At 46.3% G+C, this 23,451-nt stretch overlaps 1 protein-coding gene across 1 annotated transcript in view; it reads right to left on the bottom strand.

The window, feature by feature from the left end:
* LOC138579547 (microtubule-associated protein futsch-like) overlaps positions 1 to 21,965 on the bottom strand; it is a 1,023,262-nt gene extending 1,001,297 nt beyond the window's left edge. Inside the window, exon 1 of the mRNA XM_069650064.1 lies at positions 21,800 to 21,965. Coding sequence (XP_069506165.1) covers positions 21,800 to 21,814 — 15 coding nt within the window. The 5' untranslated portion in view covers positions 21,815 to 21,965. The remainder of the gene's footprint in view (positions 1 to 21,799) is intronic.
* Between the last annotated feature and the right edge of the window lie 1,486 nt (positions 21,966 to 23,451).

The following is a 23,451-nucleotide window of genomic DNA, read 5'->3' as shown; positions in this document are numbered from 1 at the left end:
CCTGAAAATGTATCCAGAGTTCTTATGCATTTGTATTCTTCACCTTCTGTCTTCTTTTACAGGGGTGGATTTTTTATAGAGTTTTTAATAGTTTTTGAAACTGTTGTACTCTTGCTGCTTGGGTTGCTACTCACATTCCGAGAATATAGCCTTTCATTGGTCCACGTTACCACCAAAGGCAAAGGCGGTATATCTATTGGCTGTACCTGTTTTACCTGTACGTTTGGGATCATTGTTGGTTTGTATAGGTGGGGTGGCTGAGTAAGTGGTTTAGCCACTACTAACTCTTGTACTCCGGTGGAGCAGAAGTCATTTCATCACAAAGAGTCAACCAGATCAGCTTGACAAGGAAGGTGAATGCTTCCAAGACATGTGACCTAGCACTGCCCAATAAAGAGGTGACGGCTGCAGCTGCAGAACAATGAACAAAGTCTATGGGGCCAAGTAACAATGGGCTGCCATCTTTAAGTGACAGGGCGTCCTGATTGCCCAGTACATGCCTGATGAAGGGCTCTCAATTGATGGGATTTCTGGGCTCAGATGGCGATGGGGCCAGTCATGCAGATCTTTGAGGGGGTAGCTGATGGAGAAGGGTGACCTTGACTGGGCAATCAGAGGCCACGTGAGTAGAAGCAAATTTAACACAGGGACACATGTTCCAAGTTATCACTCACCCTAAACACACAACCCAGCAGTAGCCAATGTGCACCTTGGGTACTGGGAGGACAGGAAAGTAGGGACTAAGCTAGAAGGAAGCCAGGAAGCACTTCATCGTGCAGTAGCCAGACATTCTTATTGCTGGCCGGTGAGTACCAATATAGTAGAGGTTTACAAACATGAGGCATAATGCCTTTTCTCATCTGTGACTCAACAGGTATTGTGCAAACAGAGCATATCAGTCATATTCAGTAAGAATTGGCCTTTTTAGATATTTGCAAACTGGAGATGTGATGGGATACTTCCAGACTTGAAATGATCAATGTGCCATATTTTGCAAAGTGGGAGTATTCTTGAATATAGTGGTATTGAGCAAACTGAACATATATGCCATGCAGTACTGTTAATCAACTGAATCAAAATATGCCAGAACTGGGCAAACAGGAAGCTAGTGCCGGGGTTCAGACTGGGATACACTGGGGAAGAGTGCACTGGATTATGCAAACGCACTTGATCTCTCAGTCAGGATCCAGAGCAGCAGCCAATCACATGCCTTGGATTACACCGACCTTACTTACTTGGGTTACAGACATCTCAGTATTAGTAATGCAAAAAGACTATGATGACAGTCCATGAAAAACATTTGTTTATGTCAAAAAAGACCACAATTTGCAGAAATAAGTCATCCTCTAGCAGCAAGACAACGTGTGCTTCAAATATTTTAAGGGTGAATTAACTGCCCATACACAAGCCTTTATTTTGTCTATTAAAGGAAACATTAACTTGGTCCCCACACATCAACTAGATATGTTCTGAGAAATACAGCCATTTTGTCCCCAAATTACAGCAAAGTTCAAAGTTGTAATTTTCGTTAATAAACAATATTTTGATCAAACATCAATATTGAACATTTTGTCCACATGCATCAGCTTGTCACGGTCATGGATGCCCTTCACATGACGCAATCTTGCATACACAGAGATTTGCCTCACATTCCCATCCACAGTATTTTTATTTTATTGTATTTATTGTACATTTGTATGGCGCCTATACACAGGGGAGAAAACAACAATAATATGGTCCTACTAGGCCTTGTGACATTCAGACCATGCAAGTGCAGTCAAAATAAGTGCTGTGGCAGAGGGCAGGATAGGGGGAAAGGGCTGGGATATGGGGAAGTTCAGGAGGGTAGGGGTCTCAGGGGCAGGGCGAGTGATGAGGGGTGCCCAGGAGGACAAGTGCCAGGGGAGACAGGAGTAGGGTCAGCTAGTGCGAGGAAGGGGGACCATAATCAGGCTAATCACAGGAAGGGTGCCCGAGGGCAAGTGCTGGTTAAGGGGTGCAGGGGAGGACTGGATGGGGAGGGCCTGGCCCCTGTAAGGCCCCATATAAGGGATCAGGTGCCAGTTGCAGCGGCAGAAGGACTTTAGCAAGGGAGGGGGAAGGGGGAAGGAGCAGGAGAAAAGGAAAGTTTCCAGAATTTAAGGAGATCCGGCTCAAGTCTTAGGGGGGCAGGAAGGCCATTCTAGGTGGAGGATCCTGCTGAAGAAAGAGATCTACCCCCACTCTCTGTTTGGAGAAACATCTGGTCTGCAGAGAGTAGGAGCTAGAGGACCGCAAGTCTCTAGCAGGGAGGTATTTAGGGAGATAACTTTGGTATTGCAGGGTCCCTGGCCCCAGAAAGCTCTGTGGATGATGCAAAGGGTTTTAGATTTGATTCTTGGAGCCACCGGGAGCCAGTGGAGAATTTGGGCCTGGGGAGATACGGTCCCTGGGCTTGAGTCCAAGGATAAGTCTTGCTAGCCTATTCTGGATTAGTTGAAGAGGGCACAGGGAGGAACGAGGCACATTGAGGAAGAGGCTGTTACAGTAGTCAAGCCTAGAGAGAACCAGAGCTCTGCAGACATTGAACTACTGGGGAAAGGAGAGGAATGGGAGGATTCCTATGAATAGGTGGAGCTGAAGGTTGGACTTCTTGGCAAGGTCTGTGATGTGAGGGGAGGAGGAGAGGGCGAAGTTGAAGATGACCACAAGGTTTTTTGCCACAAATGAGGGTGAGGGTAGGGGGCCCAATGAGGGTGGCCAGTCAGTGGGAGGGAGACAGGGAGCAGGTGTCCCAATGGAAAGGATCTCCGTCTTACTGGTATTAAGGCAGAGATCATTAGCAGAACCCCATGCCTGACAAGCAGGTAGGCAGTCAGGAATGGGGTGAAGAAGAGGATGTAGAGGAGGTAATCTTAAACGAGTGCTGTATATCATTGGCATAACACTGGAAGTGGGGAGTTAAGGTAAATATTAAGTGGACGCCAGACTGGTCATAGAGACAGCCAGTGTGGTGGGTCAGTTGTGGGATGATCAACTTCTCGGGGAGTTTGGCAAGAAAAGTTGTGATGGAGCCTATATAGTTAGCCAGACAGGAATAATAATAATAATTTCGCATTTATATAGCGCTACGAACCCTCAGGTATTTGAGCGCTGCTTATTATTACCCACAGTGTGTGGTGCTCATTTATCGACCTCGGAAGGATGAAAGGCTGAGTTTGGCCCTGCTGGGATTCGAACCTGGGGTAGCAAGTTCTGCACGGATGTCAAAGCGAGCACTCTACTTGCTGTGCCACTTGACCGGCAGGAAGGGTCAGCAGATGACTTTGGTAGGAGAGGGTGCACAAGGGAGTGCTTGAGTGGTTGTGGGAAAGAGCCAGTGGCAAAAGAGTGGTTACAGAAGTCAACCAAGTCAGGGGCATGAGAGGAGATATTGTCCTTCATAGTTCTGGAGGAGCAGGAGAGCACATGTTTGGAGCAGACTTTTATAGAGCAGACTACTCTAGAGACCACGTTCGGTGCAATGGGGGAGAAGACAGAGACAATGGGGGAAGGGTCAGGGGAGCCAAAGGAGGCAAGAGTGGAGGGGCAATGGGAGTAGAGTTGAGGAGAGTAAAGACAGGATGCCCTGAGTTTTGGTGGGGAAGTGGGAGACCAGTGCAGTGCAGAGGTCCTTGGAGGGAAGCGCGAAGAGGAGACTGTAGTATGGTTGGCAGGTTCCTTGTAGATTTTGAAAAGCTCTGCTGTGTTATTGGTGGCTCGCAAAATGCGGGCTTGGCCAGAAGCCCTCTTCTTGGAGCGGATGGAGAGACGATATTGCCTTTTGAGCAGGCGACAGGCCAGATTGTCAGAGGATGCGCTTGATGCCTGCCACTTCTGCTCAGCAACTCTGCATTTGAGTTTCAGAGCGGCCAAACCAGAGTCATACCAAGAGTTGCATTTGGAGGCGGGCTTCATGCGGATCCTCATGACTGGGGCAAGGATGTCCAGAGTGTTCGAGATAGAGAGATTGAGGTTAGCAAGTGCTAAGTCAGAATGAGAGTCAAAGGCGGGGGGGGGGGAAACGAAGGTGGCGGCAAATGCAGCAACTGACATACGCTTGATCGGTCAAATGGCAGATAAGGAGACTTGCAGTTCTGGCAGAGGCATCACCGGCATCATATGGCAGGAGGGGAGAGAGTGGTCAGACCAGGAGAGAGGAGTAGTTAGAGTATTGGAGAGGGTGGTGTCTGCAAATATGAGCGCATTCAAGGTTTGACCAGCAGATTAGGTCGGGCCGGAGGGCATTATTGTGAGGGAAAGAGAGTCACAGAGGATGCAGAAAGGAAAAATGGACGCATGAGGAGAGTCAAGATGAATATTAAAATCACCAAGGAAAAAAGGTTTGGGAGAGGAGCACAGGAGAGTGGAGGAGAGGTCAGCCCCTTCAGAGAGGAAAAGGGAGGTAGGTCCAGGGGGCCTAGAGCTAGCGGTGAGAGTGAGGGAGAGGGTAGGAGAGACACCCAGACTACAGATGAGGCATTCAAAGGAATTGAAGATTGAATGCGAATGATAGTAGCAGGAATCAATTCAGGGAAGACAAGGGCAACTCCAACTCCAGACCGGTTAGTCCTGGGTTTGAATAGGATCCTGTAGCCCTAAGTAAGGAGACTATCAAAAGCAGTGACAGAGCTGGCATTAAACAACGTCTTGGTGAGAGCGAGGACGTTGAGGTCAAAGTCTTCAAGGAGGTGACAGATGTCACAGGAGTGTTTAAAAGCAGAGTGAGAAATGAGTCTAGCTAAGTGAAGCTGATTGCCACATTTAAAGGTCTTCTGAGGTGGGGTACAGTGACGTGGTGCCTCAATCGGTGGGGGTGGAGGGGTCAGGGGGTGGCAGATGAAGTAGTGGCAGGAGAGGACAGGAAGTTAATGAAAGACGGGAGACACCAATGCCGAAGGAGGAGGTTGGGCTGAGAGCCCTGGGACATGATAGTGTCATTTTGGTAGACATTAATGATGCACCTAGATGATGAGAAATATGCCAGGAGAACTTCCCATCTGGCTCTACCATTAATGGGAGAGCAGGAAAAAGGGGATAGGATAGAGACCACGTGGGGAGTCCATAGGTCAGGAGAAGGGATAGTGAAGAGGATGTCTGTGATAGTCTGTCTGGAGGAAGCTTTGATGTAGGTATAGACAATGGCGGGGCCTGGGTTGAAGGAGAGGAGTGCTTTCTTAAACCTTTTCCTTCCAGACTTCATGGGAGAGGTAGGATAGGTGATAGAGTTACAATTACAGTAAATTGGGGCGGCAGAGAGCACCATGGTTAGAAGGGGGTGGAAGGATCGTGAAGAGGGACTGTACTGTGCAGGAGGAATACACCAGGTGGCCTAGCAGCCAAGACAGGGGAGATGAAACAGAAGTACAGTTGTCAAGAGTCAATGAGAAAAGCTAAGTTACAGCAAACATTAGTATCACTACATAAGTGAGATGGGGGTAGATCACATTAAAGGACCCAGAATATCACACTGTCACGTGTACTTCAAACAGCTTCAGCGAAGGAAGCAAACAATACAAACTCTAGTTTGAGTTCAAACATACATGTGAAATGCTACCAACGTTTTAACTGGGAAGCAGCTATAAATGACACAATAGATTCAAAATTCAAATGAGCATGTAAAACACACCTAGATACAAGATTCAAATGAGCATGTAAAGCACACCTAGATTCAAGATTCAAATGAGCATGCAAAGCACACCTAGATGCAAGATTCAAATGAGCATGTAAAACACACCTAGATTCAAGATTCAAATGAGTATGTAAAACACCCCTAGATGCAAACACCCCTAGATTCAAGATTCAAATGAGCATGTAAAACACCCCTAGATTCAAGATTCAAATGAGTATGTAAAACACCCCTAGATGCAAACACCCCTAGATTCAAGATTCAAATGAGCATGTAAAACACCCCTAGATTCAAGATTCAAAAGAGCATGTAAAGCACACCTAGATTCAAGATTCAAATGAGTATGTAAAACACCCCTAGATTCAAGATTCAAATGTACATATATCACATACCTAGATTCAGGAAGCAATGCACATATATAGCATACCGAGATTTTGAAAAATAAAAGTCAAATAAAGCTTTGTGTAAGGGCAACGGCCTACTTTGAACAAGCACAGGTTGACTATCTCCTGTGTCACAATAGGTAGGCAGTTGTCGGACACTTGGTTTACACTAGAACATGAGGCAGAGCAAAGTGCATGGATTTAAGAATCCCAGGACACAGTGAGCGTGGCATACTTGAGGCATGAGGGAGAAACTCAGTGCAGAGAACATAGGCGAGTTAGTGACCTGAGAATAAACAGCATTGTTTGAATGAAACACCTGATCAATTTGAAAGGCAGTCTGACTCACAGGAGAACAGAGAAATGTGAGGCAATGGGCCTCATTCTAAGTTTGCCGGTCGGAAACCACGGGTGCCGGTAAGTTCACCGGCACCCCTGTTTCTGGATCGGCAAACTGTGAGTGTGTTAGGTAGTTAGGTGAGTTAGGCAGACTGGTCATGGAAGCACCAGCATCATTGCTAACGGTGTCAGTGCTTCAGTGTCCCCACTCCCATAGAGTCCCGTAGGACTCTTTGGAATGGGGACTTAAGATTTGCTGGCGCCTGACTTCTTGGGCCGCTGGACTCGTAATGAGCTGGTGGCACCGGGATGTCAGGTGCCGGTAAAATATTATGGGTCCGGCAGCAACCCGCCGGCAGCACCGGCAGTTACCACCGGACTCGTATTGAGGCCCAATGTATTCATGAGCAAGAGGTTGGGTGCCAAAGTGAGGGGGCTTGCATGAGGCATGGAGGGAGGAGAGGCTTACCAGCTTAAGACGCACTGGAGGATCAGTAAAGTCTGCTACACCAGCTAGCAATGATGGGGTCTCTATGGGCCCTTCAGGACCCAACAGGCCCAGCCAGGGCAAGACCTTGCCCTTAGATGTGGGCCGTAGGGGGCCCCAGCATTTGCCTGTGGCTACAAGGGTCTGATGGGGTATGAGTAGGGCAGGCCGTAGGGGGCCCCAGCATTCACCTGTGGCTACAAGGGTCTGATGGGGTATGAGTAGGGCCCTGCCAATCCTGTGATCGCAGCCCAAGGAAGCAGTGCCGAGCACTGAGGAGGGCTGATGAAGGTGGCCATGATGAAAGGCCCGCTCAGCGTGGCATACCTATGGTCTTCTATGCAGTCTGTGAATTCTCCGGTGCAGACACGGCCTCCAATGAAGGTGATGCCAGTAAAGTGAAAAATACCCCAACTGTGGTGAACAGAGCCTTATAAAGGCAACCCCTTGAAGTGGCCGGCGTTCGCCTACCCGCTCCAAGGGTCTGCTGGGCTATGAGGAGGGCCCAGCCAATCAGGTACTCGCAGCACCAGGAAGCACTACCGAGCACCGAAGAGGGCCGATGAAGGCAACCATGATGACAGGCCCTCTCCGTGTGGAGTCCCAATGGTCTTCAATGCGGTCTGCGAGCCCTCCAGTGCAGACACAGCATCCAAGGAAGGCGAGGCTAGCAAAGTGAACACTATCATATCATGATGCAAGTACCATCAGGATATGATAGGAGCAGATTCTTGTAGCCAGATCAGGCTTAACATCCTCTGCACCATCTCAAGTGCCCAGGGTGGGCCGCATATGCCATGGTTCAGCCTTACATTTCAGTTCGAGCACATATTGTCCATATACAGACTCTAAGGTTCATGATCTTCCTTCATGTTCAAGTTCAGACTAAAGGCTCCACGTACAGCGTCATCTGCCCTGATGAGTTTTCATATGTGAATATTCAGCCTATTATTCTTAGACTTCTATGTCGATGTTCAGCCACATATTCCCATCCCAGTAACATATGCACAAGTACCACCATGATATGATAGGAGCAGATGTTAGGGCTTCACGAGCCTTTGAACCATGTCAAGTGCCCAGAGAGGGCTTTATATGCCATGGTTTAGCCATAGATGTCAGTAGCCTAGATAGCGTCATATGTGGGTCCACTAGTCTGAGCTTGAACATGAAACGTAGAGACTGTGACTGTCAGTGGCTGCTTTTGCCTAAACTCTCTCTCCCCCACCTACTCCAGTGGCTGAATCCATCCTGCCACAGCCCTTTCCAACCTTCACCTGTCCATCTCTAACAATGGATATCCTTGCCCCTGTCACGAGGATCCGCCTGAAGCCTGCCACCAAGTGCAACTCTTGGTATTACACTGATCTGGCTGCTTTGAAACGCAAATGTAGAGTAGCTGAATGGAAGTGGGGAGCTTTGGGCGCACCTCCTGACAAACTGGCCGCCGCCTACCCCTAATGCAATGCAGACTCTCCATCTTCTCTAAGAAGAGGGTCCATATTCGAGCCTGGATCTCTGCGGTCTTTAACAACACAGCCAAACTTTTCAAAATCTGAAAGGAGCTGGCCAATCCTACTGCATTATCTACCTTGTCTACGCCTACCCAGGCTTTCTGCATGGTTCTGGCTTCTGATTTCACAGCTAAAACCCAGAACATCCTGTACGCACTCTCCTCCTCTTCTCCTCTGTCTCTCTTTTACTCTCTCAGGCCCTCCTTGGCCGCCCCATGGGTGAACTGGGAACAAAAGGAAGCTCTGGAAATAATGATCGAAGTGGCCCTATATTATATATTTTCAGCAAGTCCAACCCTTTTCCTATTAAAATATTTGGAAATAAAAAGGAGGCCCAGCGTGCAGAGTGTGAAGTTTCCTATAGACCAGTCCACATCAGGGCCGCCCCCCTCCTCTCCTTCTCCTTCTCCCTCTCTCCTGTAACACCTGATGATGTTTCCAGACAAGTCGAGTCTATGAAAGTCTCATCCAAACATGTGATGCCCAGCTCCTCCAGAATCATTAAGGACAATATGGGTTATATCGCTCCAGCCTTAGCCTATTTCTGTAATCACTCCTTCGTCACTGGATCTTTCCACTTTCTTATCAAGCATCCCCTTGTGCACCCCCTAATAAAAAAAACATTCTCCTGACACCTCCATTCTGGCAACCTATCACCTGACCTCTATTACTTTATTCCTGGGCAAACCCCTGGGGAGGTTGGCGATCTCCCAGCTAACCCTGCGCACTGAATCTGTTGGTTATCTCCATGACCATCAGTCTGGCTTCAGAGCAGCCAGAGGCACTGACAACTGCACTCCTGAATACCTGTGAGGATCTGCTCTCTAATCTTGACTCTAGCTCTCCCTCTGCCCTCTTTCTCCTTGACCTTTCCTCTGCATTTGACACAGTGAACCACAACATCCGGATTACAGTCTCCATGAGACCCTGGGCATCACAGATCAGGCTCTGGCATGGCTGACCTCCTTGATCCCGGACCTATATTCCCAGGTTCAGCGTGGGTCCTTTCTCTCCACCACTTCTCTCTCCACATGTGGTGTTACCCAGGGCTCTATCCTCTACCCTTGGCACTTCACTGTCTATCCAGCCCCTTTGGCTCTCTTGATCTCTAATTTTTCCTCTAACTTTCAGTGTTATGCGGATGACACACAGCTCTCTTTCAGACTAGCTTTGGTCTCCTCCTCCTGGCTCACCCCTGTCTATCCACTATTCAGGCATGGTGTGCCTCTAACGATCGCTGCCTTTATGCCGTAAGACTATGATCCTTCTCATTGGGACCCCTGCTCCTGCTTTTCCACTCTCACTCTGGCTGCCCTCCTTGGGCCCTCTGCCCTCTCCCTCTTGCGAGGCAGAGAACCTTGGGGTCATCTTCGACTGCACTCTCTCCTTCCCCCCACACATCACAGACCTTGCCAGGAAGGCCCATTTCCAGCTGCACCTCCTCAGAGGTATTCCCCCATTTTCTCACCTTCCTCCCAGAAGTTCATTGTCTCCAGAGCCCTGGTTCTCTCTAGGCTGGATTACTGCTACATCTCTTTCTCAATCTGCCCAACTCTACTCTTTGCCCTCTTCAAATCATCCAGAACAGGACTGCAAGACTGGTCCTTGCCCTCAATCCCAGGGACCACATCTCTCCGGCCCTGAAATCCGTTCACTGGCTCACGGTGGCTGCAAGGATCTAGTTTAAGACCCTCTGCATCACCCACAAGGATTTCTGGGGCTGTGGCCCTCACCACCTTCAACTGCCTTTTCCTAAGTTCCTTCCTCCTAGAGCTCTATGCTTGTCTACCGCTGATTGTCTGCGGGTGAGTCGCTTCTCCAAGCAGAGAATGGGAGGTAGATCTCTCTACTCTGCAAGTGCCTCCCACTGGAATGGCCTCCTGGCCTCTCTACGCCTTGAACGCATCTCTTTAAGTTCCGGAAGCTCCTGAAGATGTTCCTGTTCTCCTCTTCTTTCTCGCTCCCTCTCCCCTGCTAACCTAGCCTTGCTCCTGCTCCATCTGTTGACTGGCTTCTCAGTGTCCTCTGATTGTTACAGCACATCAAGCCCCCTTGACCAGTCCCCCTACACTTTCTGCCTGGCCCAACTTGCACTGCCGCCTGGCCCACCTTGCACTATCAGGCTGGGATTGCCCTCTGTAGTCCCAGCCTTCCTTGCACTTAACTCAGGCTCCTGCTGCCCTGGATGCATGTCTCTCTGCACCCCCGCCCCTGCGTTTCTTGTTGCGTTCTTGCATGATGTGAATGACACTACACCTTGTATGGACATTTGTCTTGTCCTCCTTTTGTTCCACCTCCCTTGCCTTGTTGCTCCTTGAAACTCTTGTGTATAGGCCCATAATAATTTTTTTTTTTCTTTTTTTTTTTTTCTATTTTAGTTTATTAATAAACTTTTTGAAATACACAATTCTCTAATCAATTTCCTTATTCACAAAAAAAAAAAAAAGAATATCACAACCATTCTAATGTCCGGCACTCAGGTTTAGATATCAAGCATGTCAATAAAGTTTATCACCGAGCAAGTTAGACTGACGGAACTCCCACTCAAGATTCTGAACCACCATTCCTCCATATTTCCATTTGTCGGTGCATACTTGCTCAGATGTGTCGATCTTTTCGAGTTCAGTTTGAGACAGCCGATTACCAAATGTTTTATGGTCTCGATTTCTTTAGAACAGAATCTGCACCAGTTATCACAAATCAAAGGATCTTTTCGTCTTAGTAGGACTTCTTTTGTTCGTAACGCATTCATTCTTAGGCTAAGAAAACGATCACGGTGGTGTCTTGAGGGAAACTGAACAAGATATCTTGGCATCATGTTTAATTTGTTAGAAGTTGGCCCCAATTTAGGCGCCGACGCCATGGTTTCCAAACGCTCCATGTTACGTACCCAGGCCCATTCTTTTAGTTTTTTCTTTGCGAGTTGAGGCCATTTTATCAATGTTTCTTTGCTTATACTGGCAGCTCGCATGATGTCGTGAATTTTTGTGGACCAGGAGGATATAATCTGCTCAGATGGTCGCACATCATCCATCGCCAAGATCTCATAGGCAGGTTCTTTCTTCGGGAGTATCGTCTTTCTCAGTAATGCTAGTGACTTCCAAATGACTGTTGTATATAGATCATCTAGCGCGAGTTCATGCCTTATTACTGAGATTGGGAAGCAATTTGGTAGCTTCAGCACACGTCGCCAGAAGTGGCCTTCCAGTTTAGCCCACAGTTTGTAGTCAAGATTCCAACCTGCTTCTGTTCCATAGGTAACACATGGGATTACTTTTTGCAAATAGAATTGCCGAATCGGGGTTAGGGAAAATTTACCAAACAGGTTGTGGATTCGGGTTCCTTGGATAGCCAAGATATTCATACGGCAGCCTACATGTTTTGACCAACTCATCTCGCAAATAGATGCGGATATCATTATGCCTAGATATCTGATTTCCAGTACTTCCTCGAGTTTCGAGTTTCCAATTTGCCACCTGAAGGAGTTTTTCTTTATTCCTTTATGCGTTCCAATTTTCATAATTTTTGTTTTCGTCACATTTATACACAAGTGATTTGCATTCATATACTGATATAATTTATGTAATAAACGTTGTAGGCCAATCTGCGTGGTATCTGCTAAGATTATGTCGTCCGCGTAAACTAAGCAGTTTATGTGGGATCCATTTATTTTCGGCGGAAAACAACGCACGTCTTTCAGTGCTGATGGGATATCGGCGATGAATAGCTTAAACAGGCATGCTGCTATGGGACATCCTTGTTTTACGCCTCTTTTGGTCCTCATTTTCTCCGACAGAGTTCCGGCTTCATTCAATCTTATTTGGATGGACGTGTCTGTATGCAATGCAATGATCGGAAACAGAATTTCATCTGGGCACTTCCAATTGTTTAATTTTGTCCATAAGGTTTCCCGATCGATGCAGTCGAATGCTTGATGGAGATCAATGAATGCTATGAACAGATGAGTTTTTTTTTCTATAGCATTCAGCTTGAGTACGTTTAACAGGGTCAAGTTGTTTTCCGTTCCGACGCCTTTTGTGAAACCAGTTTGTCTGGGATCTGTGATTCCTCTTTTATCAGCCCACTTAGTTAGTTTTTTTTGCAAAAAGTTCGCAAACACTTTGCCAATGGTGTCTAGTAGGGCGATCGGCCGATAGTTTTCCGGATTAGCTCGATCGCCCTTCTTAAATATTGGCACTATAATTGCCGAGGTCCACGAGGCCGGAATCTCTCTATGCTTTTTAATGTTGGCAAATAAGATCTCAATCAGTTTCGCCCATTCCAGTTTGTTCTGTTTAAGCATTACATTAGAAATGCCATCAGGTCCAGCGGCTCGGGAATTATTCAGTTTTCCAATGGCCGATAAGATGTCGTCCCTGGCTTCAGTGCAGTCCCAGTTTACAGACCTTAGATCACGCTGTTTGATGTCAGTTTCCACATCTCCTGCAAAGACCTTAGTGAAATGTTTATTCCACTCTGCCTCAGTGACCACATTTGCCATTTTGATCACATTGTTGGTTGTGCAATTATTTAGAATTTGCCAGATATCTCTGCATTTGTGTGATTTCATCATGGTCAACATGACTTCGCCTCTTTCTTGGTCTCGTTGGAACTTAAATGCTTTAGCCCAGTTACGATATGTTTGAGACCTCTTTTTTATCAGGTTGACGCTATTACTACCGCCTTGTGCTTTCAGCATACATATGTCACGTTTTAGACGCTTTTTTTCATCGTATACTCTTGTGCTCCATTCATGGGTATGTTTTTTCGCAGAGTTTTTTTTCCACAAGATCGATGAACTTTTCGAAGGTAACAGTGACACATAATCCACGTTGCATAGGGACATAGGGTCTACTGCCTCTAGTTTCGCCGTGATACAAGATATCTGAGCGGTAGATAGTCGTAACCTGTTTTTTCCATTATTTAGTTCCAAGACTTGAGTCATTGCTGACTTTTTAGTTCCTGATGTAATCCTCAGATGTAATACCAACGGATCATGGTCACTGTTTTTAGTGGGGATTATATTCAGTTCATGAATTAGGTTCCATGCGTGTTTTGAGACCCATATATAGTCTAGTACCTTTGCAGTACCCATGTTGTGCCACGTATATTTAGGTGGCCTATCTCCATCCGTTTGACCATTCACCATGTCACAATCATAGGCCTCCATGATATTTTCCCAGATGATCTTTCTCTTCTGATTTAAGAGACTGTTGGAACCGCATTTGGTTAACGGCACGCCCTTTTCATTGAACCAGATCAGGTTCATGTCACCACATATTATAAGTATGATGTTAGACTTCTTATACATGTACTTTTCTAACAGGTTTATTACCGTAACTGTTAGTTTCTTAGTGGTGATCATCGCTGGATTCCAATATATATTTAGTATTAGTAGTTGTTGAGGCTGTTTCCTATCATGATCTTTTTGTTGTAATAGCGTACATTGCACAAACAGATTTGGATTTTCGCTGTTGAGCACCTTCCAATCACATCCGATTTTCAACATGGTTATCAGGCCGGCGAAAGGGCGTCCATATGGATTTTTCCCTGCAGGATTCAGCAATGTAACATAGCCGTCTTTCACTGGTGGACATCTTAGCCATGTTTCTTGTAAGCAAATTATGAGATTATCATTCAACTCAATCGGAAAGCTTTCATAGAGATGTCGAAAGCCTCTCGTATTCCAAGAGACAAGGGAAATCAAGTTCTGTTCATTTCCAGAGACTAGTTACTTGGAACCTTCATCATGTTTGTTGATTTTTCCAGAGCGATGCAAAGGCAATTCAATTCTCATGTGTTTTCTTAATTCATTCCTTCGTTGTTCTTGAGGAGACCCCTTATATCCAAACCTGTTCGACGGATTCTTGCTATCCAATGATCTTTGACTGGCCGAGTCGGACAGAACTTCCCTTATCTCAAAGCCAAACTGCAGTATTTCGTCCTTTGCTGCCAGGATTACATTACGTACTGCTTTGGAAGGTATGTGCAGATAAACTTTATCTGCATATTTCTCGGTCATGTATTCAATGATGGCTATATCATTGGACGACACAATTCTCAATGCCGGCACCGAGTGTAAGAGGCGCATTACATTCTTTCTGTTCAAATTCACGTCAGGATCGTCTTTATGAATGTTCGTAATTGCGATTCAAGGATTTCTATCGGTTGGTGACTCGTGGTCCCTTGATTTAGTCTTCTCCACCTCATTTAGTCTTTGTCGGGCTGTGCATTTGGGGTTCACGTTTCTGGTATTAGTACTGCCACCATATTTGCCACAAGTCGATGGGTCTTCATTTGGCAGTTTAACTGTTGTCCGTGCGTCATGCATGTTTCCCCTGGATATGTTTTTGGTTCCACAAACCGACTGGGCCCGGTGAGCAGAGTCCATAGAGCGAGATTTGGTTTTTAGGATCCAAGGGTTTCTCGCGCTTTTTTCCTTCGACGTCAAGGATTCATTTCGGTCAAAATTAATGGACTCATTTGATTCTAGACTACTTGTTGAGCTATTCAAAGTATTAGGATTAATTGTCACGCAATCATCCTCTATTGAATATGTTGATAAATCACAGAGATCAATTGATGGGGTTCTATTTAGGCTTTCTGCTGCTTCCGATTCTAACCTCTGGCGTTTTTTTGGATTTCCCTTTTCATCTGCCACTTCTACGACATCTTTGCTTGTTCTTTCGCTCCCCTTAGAAGGTATTGGTGCATTGTTTTTTTGGATTCTTGTGAAAAGATTCGGTTTGGCAGGAGACGTCAGGTTACGTATAAATTTTCTTGTTTTGTTGGTTTGTTGTCGAGGATCACAATGATTTTTCTTTTCTTTTCGTTTCTTCGGAGTGTTACTATTTGAGACTTGCATCTTTTTGGGTTTCTCGATATTTTCTTTCCCTGTAGTTGGGTTTTTTCCCAAACCATTGAAGGTTTTTGCAGCTCCATTGAAGATCCCGAAAGAAGCACTTGGTCGTGATTGGTTAGGACATTTCTTGGTGTCATGAGACTTAGATACGGGCTCCAACACTCCTGGCTTAAGTTTAGATGACATAGAAGCTGGCTCAGCAGCCCCCATTATTTCCACCTCGTTATTGGACATGACTGACTCTTTTGACCTCAATTCAGTTCTATCAGAGTCAGCTGTTCCAATGGTGTCTTTTTCTTTTGGAAGTGGTATTAAGGGAGCAATTACCTGCATTATTTTGGTGCATTCATTAGTCGATGAATCCGCACATAAATTATTTGTTTTCTTTTTTTTTTTCTCCGATGACACCGAAGTAATGATTTCGAGGTCATCTGTCTCTGGGAGGCGCATCATTCTCATTAGCGTGGTTGAGTGTTTTAGGCAGGCAGCAATGGATGTTATCAAGTCTTTCTTTTCCTGATTTTCCTTTGCCATACCTTCGTTTACTTGCTTTTGCATCTGTAACAGCGCGGTTTTTTCGGTTTCAAGGTTATTTTGCAGCTGTATGATGAGATGTTCTTGTTTAGTTAGTTTGTTCAAAATGTGGGAAAGCAGCCCTCCATTTGATTGAAGCGCCTCATGTAAATTTTTGTATAATTTGGTGAACAGGAGTAAGGCAACCGACGAGGCGGCTAGCACATTATTATGTATTTGAAGGGCAGCTGCAGCCGATAGGTTTGATTTAAAGGCTGCTGCTACATCGCAATCTGAGTTTCCATCAACTGGTATTGTCAAATCCTTTTTCTTCCCTGTCATCGATTCTCCAGATCCCACCTTTTTATTAATCATTGGATTGAGATTTGTCGGAGTTCTCGGAGTCGAACCGGTAGATACAGACCTTGTCTGCGAGTTTTGGAAATTACTGTGGGCACTGTCCGCCCCTTGGGTCTCGAACCGTGAATGACTGTTTTTACGATAGCTTGAAGCTTCATTTACGTTTCTCTGCACCTCTCCTGGCGCTTGATGAAACGATTGTGGCGAAGAAGCCATTGTGGCGTTGTAAGGGCTGAAGGAGCGGACCTTCATGTTATGATTGTCAGAGGTCTCCGTTCCATTTCTTAAGGAGCATGTGGACAACCGTTCTTTCATTGTTTCAAAGTCGACTTTCAGTCGTTCTGCGAGTCTAGCTTCACGTCCTGCTAGGTCTAATACCTGAGTCGAGAATATGTTGTGTGCAGGGGAGTTTATGTAGGAGTTTTGCAACTCGGCAATAGCGCATTTCTCTTTCCGGATCGCTTTAGCTTTGTTTAGATTTTTCGCGATTTCTGCACTTGATCTTGACTTGATTTTCAGGTTGGCCAAGGTATCTTTGGTCGGAGATCGCCCAGATCTCTCTCTCTCAGAGTTAATGTATTCGCTTCTCATTTCTGTCTCAAGTTGTTGAATATCGCGATTATTTGTAGGTTTCTTAGTTTCACACATTGGAGTCTCAACGGAGACCAACGCCATTTCTCTCTCGTGCTCGATGAGTTCTAGGTCTGTCACGTCGCACTCGTACATCGGTCTTGCCCTTTTTTCTTCAATCGTATGGTAAGAGACATTTATGAGGGGGGCAGGGACGTTTCTCTTCAATTCGATGTGCTCACTGATTATAGCGCTTGCACTGGTGGTTGCACTAGCCTCAACAGGCAAGATTTCCTCCTGGCCGGTCACGGGATCAATCAGGACTGCCAGGGGCAACTCTATCGTTGATTGAGTGAGAAATACATTCGACGTAGAAGTATCGCCTGCTTCCAGGTCTATTGATGTTACTGTGGGGTTGCTCACTAGCTCAGATGTTGGTTCGGGAGCTGAAGGCAGACCCCATAGCGTCGAGGTGCAAGGGTTACAAAAAGCACTGTCAATACTGCCTGGCAGCGGTGGTTTGGATGGCGAGTATGGGCATGATGGGTGTGTGGAGAGGGTGAATCTCGAGCTTGAGTTAGGAGGTGTTTTACCCTCAGTGTATGGCTCACACAACCTCTGCTGGTTCCTTTTATGACTCTCAGGGAATCTATCTGATAACCCTTCTTTAGACATGCAGTCTCTCGGAGAGGAAGTATCGGTCAATGAGTTGAATCTAAAGATACAACCGCTTCCATTGGCTCAGGCTCGTCCAGACATAAGGACTGGGAACCTTCCACTCTCGATAAGTCCAACTTTCCGTTGGCTTGTAATGTTTGCCTGGACATGGCACGGGTCAAGGGCCCTGGTTCTGACATAATGTCAGCTTTCTTACCTTCTCTCCGGGAAGTCATTAATCGCTCGTTGATCAGCCTCGATTTTCAGCCTCAGCAGCGTTCAGCCGCGGACTGCCGCAGACTGAACTCTGCCCGAACTCCGCGCGCGCTCCGCGCTTCGGGCGAGTTTTTAAAGTCAATAGGGCTTCTTTTCCTTAAAGGAATAGTGGCTCGTAACACAGTACCTCCAGATCAAAGAGTGTGGCTGCAGCTCCTCACATCAACCAACCGCACCAGCGTCTGCCGCAGACTGAACTCTGCCCGAACTCCGCGCGCGCTCCGCGCTTCGGGCGAGTTTTTAAAGTCAATAGGGCTTCTTTTCCTTAAAGGAATAGTGGCTCGTAACACAGTACCTCCAGATCAAAGAGTGTGGCTGCAGCTCCTCACATCAACCAACCGCACCAGCGTCTGCCGCAGACTGAACTCTGCCCGAACTCCAAATTGATCAATCAATCTTATGCCCTGATGAGGTTTCATATGTCAATATTTAGCCTATTATTCTCAGACTTCTATGCCAATGTTTATCCACAAATGCACAGAGACTGCCTCATATTCCCATCCCAGTAACATATGCACAAGTACCACCATGATATCGTAGGAGCAGATTCTTGTAGCCAGGATAGGCTTCACATGCTTTTGCGCCATCTCAAATGCCCAGGCTGGTCCTCATATGCCATGGTTCAGCCATATATTTCAGTAGCCTATATTATCCATATTCAGTCTCTAAGGTTCACATTCTTCCTTCATGTCCCAGTTCAGATTAGTGAGCCAACATATAACGTCATATGCCCTAGTGAGTTTTTACATGTCAATATTTAGCCTATCGTAGCCAGACTTCTATGCCAATGTTCAGCCACATAAGCACAGAGACTGCCTCATATTCCCACCCCAGTATCGCATGCACAGGTACCATCATGATATGATGGGAGCAGATTACTGTAGCCAGGATAGGCTTCACATTCCATTGCACCATCTTGAGTGCCCAGGGCGGGCCTCATATGCCATGGTTCAGCCTTACATTTGAATTTTAGAATATATTGTCCATTTTCAGTCTCTAAGTTCATGTTCTTTCTTCATGTCCAAGTTCAGCCTAGTGGGTCTGCATACACCATAATATGCCCAGGTGGGTTCTTGTATGTGTATATTTACCTTGTTATACCCAGACCATCAAGCGTATATGCCAATGTTCTGCCACATATTGCCAGGGACTGCCCTATAGCCTGCACCTAACATCACATGACTGAGGACTGCTTGAAAGATCCAGGCTGAGTGCCATGTACCCCAGTTCATTCTCGTATTGCATAGGCAGTGCCTTCTGTGATCACCTCAGACACCCAGGCGTCTCTACGTATTCCCCTGAGTCGCATCATATGCCCCACTTCAGCGTCACTAGTCTGTATGAAGCCTGGGAGGTCCACTGGCTGCCTTGAACGCTTGGGCACTGTGTCATGCTGTCCTGGCATGGCCTGGATCAGTCACATGTGACATGTCACAATTACTTTAAATGGCCAGATGTAACCCTATATATGACATATGTCCAAATCCAGCCGTCTGTGCCCTGTGAGTACTTTACTGCCCAGAGTCAGCTCATATACCCAGGGTTAGGTTCGGTTTAGTTGCAGCTTGCTGGTAGCAGGTGGCATGTAGCCAGGCAGATGACTCAAGTGCAGCACGCTCGCCTTGGAAGAGTGCCGCAAATGAGTACTAATGGTGACACTGGTTATTACAGCTCTTAGAAACTGGTATAAAGCGCTTTAAAAAACCTGCATATTATCAGTAAAGTCCTCATGCAGCAGCGCTGCTCCGATGAGTCATGGCAGGCCCACATAGTCGCAAAACGTTCAGTTTCTGAAGCTTTCAGTAAAACAAGGAGCAACGCAGGACCTGGACACGTGTGATGTACACATGTTGCAAACATGTGCTGCACTTGAATGTTTTGAAAGAGGCCGATGCGCGGGGTTTATGCCTCTCCATCTGCCCCAGATCTAAGTTATCGGTAAACCTCCTTTTTGCACAATTGCATATTGTTTCTGTGGTAACCACCAAAGGAGCCAACCCAAAAGTACACACATCACTGCCAAATGGCATGGGTTGTTTGCATGCAGGAAGTGTGCAACAACACATATTCCTGTGAATGTTAGATATGTGTCAGCAGTCCCCACCATTTCCACTCTGCAATGCTGCGGGTATATTCACACGCACGCGAGCCAGTGCGAAGGCCCATCAACCAGCAACACACCTTTCCTTTGACAGCAGTGGCACGTGGGGGAGGGGGACTACAAGCCGCTGCAAAAGACTGGCCACACCCAGAACACAGCAACATTTCATAAAATGGGGCGCTGGGCACAGTGAGCTTTTCCCTAATGACTTTAAATTGCATGTCAACAAGCAGTGCACGTACCCTCAGTGCAATCACAAGATATGCAAGATCGACATGCCCTGTGAAATACGTGAGGGATGATGGGGGCAGAAGACCACAGGGAGGAGGCCTCTAGTAAGGGGGTGGGGGAGAATATGCTGCTCGGCATGTGGTGGGGAGGGGCTTTCAGGGAAGGGGCGAAAAGGAGACTGTGCACACATGAGGGCAAGGTACAAGAAAGAATGGGGACAGAAAGCGGGAGAATACAGGCGGGTAAGAGGGCACAGGTAGAGAAGAGCAAGGCCAGAGACACACTTGAACATTATTCAAAGAAAATGGAACGGGCACAGCTGGCAAGGAAGGGCTGCAGACGTGTGAGAGTGTGGAGGCAAATGCAACCGAGCTCAATGAACCATAGGCTGAGGTGGGGCAAGGGGCAAAGGAAGGGGCCCAGAGAGCAGAGATGACGAGTAGTCAAGATGGCGGCCACCAGCTTTAAAGTTAGCGCTCTGGCAATGACAGGAGTGGAGGAGGCCAGGGAAGAGTGGGGAGGAGCTGGCAGAGAGGCTACGGCACGTGCGTAGACGTGCGTAGAGGAGACAGTGTGCACAGAAGAGGCGGGAGCACTTGCAAGCAGACAAGATGGCCGAAAAGCAAAACGCAGAAGGGAAAACAGAACCGCTTGCTCTCTAGGAGTGCTGGGGGGAAAATACTGGGTCACCCCGCCTTCCTTCGCCAGCAGAGGGGTAGCTCGAGACCAAACAGTTATTATAGTCAGAGAATAAGAAAGGACAATATCAGTATCTTCACCACAAAGTTGCTAAAACTGACCAAAAAGTGTAAATAATTGAAGAAAGTGGTATAGTATAGAGAGAGGAAAGGAGAGTCTTGTGGAACACTAAAATTGCAGAGGAAGTACCTGGACACCGTACAGACTGGGGCTGGTCAGAAAGATGAGTTGAGAGCCATGAAAGAACAGTGTCTGAAATACCAGTTTAAGAGAGCGCAGCACAGAGCGACTGACCATATCACATGCGGCAGAAGGGCCAAAAAGAATGAACAAGGAGGCGAGCCTAGACTGTCGCGCTGAAGTAAGGCAACTAGTGCCAGGACATGGAGTATTTTCTGTTGAATGGGTGGCACATGAAATCCACATTAAGCAGAAGGAAGAAGACATTTAAAGCCTAATCACGAGTCTGGCGGTAACCCTTAAATGTGGCGGTAGCGATATTACCGCTGCATTTAAGGGTCTGCCAGATCATGACCTTGGCAGATTTCCCCCAAGCTCTGAGCTGGTGGGAAATCTGCAGCAAATTTGCCAATTTTTGGTGCGTTTACTGCCGGTGGGAAATCTGCAGGCGGTAATAGTGCAAATTTTCCCCATTCGGCCCAATGGTTAATGGGCAATAACCGTTCCGCCAAACCCGTGATCCGGCGCTAATAGCGCCGTGAGGTTTGGTGGTAGGGCTATTAGCGCCGGAGTTAATAGCACCGCTGTTACCGCCCAGCTAGTGTTGAGGCCCTTAGAGTCAAGATACTGCAAGCAAACCACACGCTCCAGCAGTTTAGAAGTCAAAAGTGAGAAGAGAGATTGACCAGAAATTAGTAGGAACGGGAGAACTGAGAGGTCCTTTAAGATTTTGCAGAAAGTATAGTAGGGAAAATTCAGAAGAGAGCGAGAGGAGTTTAAAAAAAAAATGGAGATAAGATTAGACAGGGCAAGGTCACAGGGGCAACATGGGGGTGCCCATAGATTTAGCACCCTTAAGGAAGGAGCAATAGGAAGGTTAGAAGGAGCCATGAAGATGGGAGGAAGTGAGGGGACAGTAACGCTTCCTCCCCAGAGCCTAATTTCTCTGCCCTTGGCCATCGAGGCCACCATCCGTCACTTACCCCTTTTTTCTCCATCTTGGTGTTTTACACTGGGCCGAATAGATCCATTCTGAGAGTCCAGATTATGTCTTCCTGAGCGCAATGTCTTCCAAGTCTTTTCTGAAGCCCAGCATTACTTGTCCCACCACTCTACAGGTCTTCAGCCAGCAAGGCAGCAAGGCAGCCTCCCCAGCTCAGCCAGCCATCACAAAGCAGAGCAGTGATGCAGTAGGGTTCTACATCAGAAAGACATCACAAAGCTTTGATGCGCTAGGCATCACAGAGATATTTAGAGGTCAGGCTTCCAGCATTTGTTTTTTGTTTAGTTTTTTAAAAATTTATATAGCGCAAATCTCTTGAGGGAACCACGCGTCAGGCCACATCTAGGCGCAGATCTTATATACAGTATAATGAAGCATCAGTCACCACTCACACAAAGTTATTCAAGCAAATATGTTTTTAGTTTTCTGAAAACTGTCAAGGATTGGGCATTGACCAAGAGAATTCACACTGCTAATGACTGCCTAGGCCGGGAGCAGACCACAGGTAGTTTCAAATTGATTTGGCCATAGTGCCGGCAGGGGTGGCTGGCGGTCTGATCAGAAGTCTGCAACTTAACGAAATGCGGCCTTGCTGTTTGGCTTATATTGCTCACTTTGAGATAGCACAGGGTTGGTTCCTTTCTGTAATGACACAGATGATAGAACAGAAGCAAGGTACTGTTCAGAAACCTACATTTAGATGATATTTGCGGATTAGATAATAGAATATACAGTAAATTCCCTTTAAAAGGCATGAGGAAGTTATGTGAAAATCATGAGGGACTTGTGGGAACCTGAAATAATGTCCACTGGTTACACAGGACATACAATACATATTGTTGGTTTGTTTGAAGCAATGCTATGTTGCCGAACAATAGCTCATGTAATAATATCAAGTTTACAAACGGGTCACTGGAGGTCACACCTCGCAAACCAAGGATGTGAGGCCTACTCTATGGCTGGAACCACAAACAGGAACATCCTCAGCAACACTATTTGGGTCTGAGCCTATCGAACAAACAACCCCTCCTGGAACCAGAAACAGCTAGCTTGGGTTTTCGGGCTGGCAGCACAACTAATGGGTAAAACAGCAGCGTTGTTACTCTGGCTCTTGGCGAGGTTCCTTCTGGGACTAGAAAGCAGAGTACTAGAAAAACATGGAAGAGAGAACAGCAAAGGAAGATGGGGAATCTGTAATAACGAATAAAGTACAGGGATGCAGGTATGTTTATTGGTAAGTACCTTTATTAGTTACATGTTAGTCAAAGTATAGTATGCGTAAGTGGACTGTGGTAAAATGATCCAACTTGACTCGTAGTATCAAATATACATATTTATTTAACTTGTATTTATATATTAAGGTCCCCCCAAGCAGTTGCTGCCTTTCTCTTCGCTTCTAATGATCATATGATTCTGGAATTTGATAAGACTCCAGAATCATATTACATCACGAGATGTCATGGTGCAGCAAACTATATTATAACATCTCCCCTCCACATATTTAAACAAATAAACATTTGGTTGAACAGTAATAAAATGTAAATAACACAGATTAAGAATAATAATAATAATAATAATAATAATAATAATAATAATAATAATAATAATAATAATAATAATGATGTAAAACTC

The sequence above is a fragment of the Ambystoma mexicanum genome, chromosome 1p (assembly GCF_040938575.1).
Source record: "Ambystoma mexicanum isolate Mex_15411 chromosome 1p, UKY_AmexF1_1, whole genome shotgun sequence".
Taxonomy (NCBI): domain Eukaryota; kingdom Metazoa; phylum Chordata; class Amphibia; order Caudata; family Ambystomatidae; genus Ambystoma; species Ambystoma mexicanum.
Note: the sequence above shows the minus strand (reverse complement) of the source record. Positions and strands in the feature narration are given on the sequence as shown.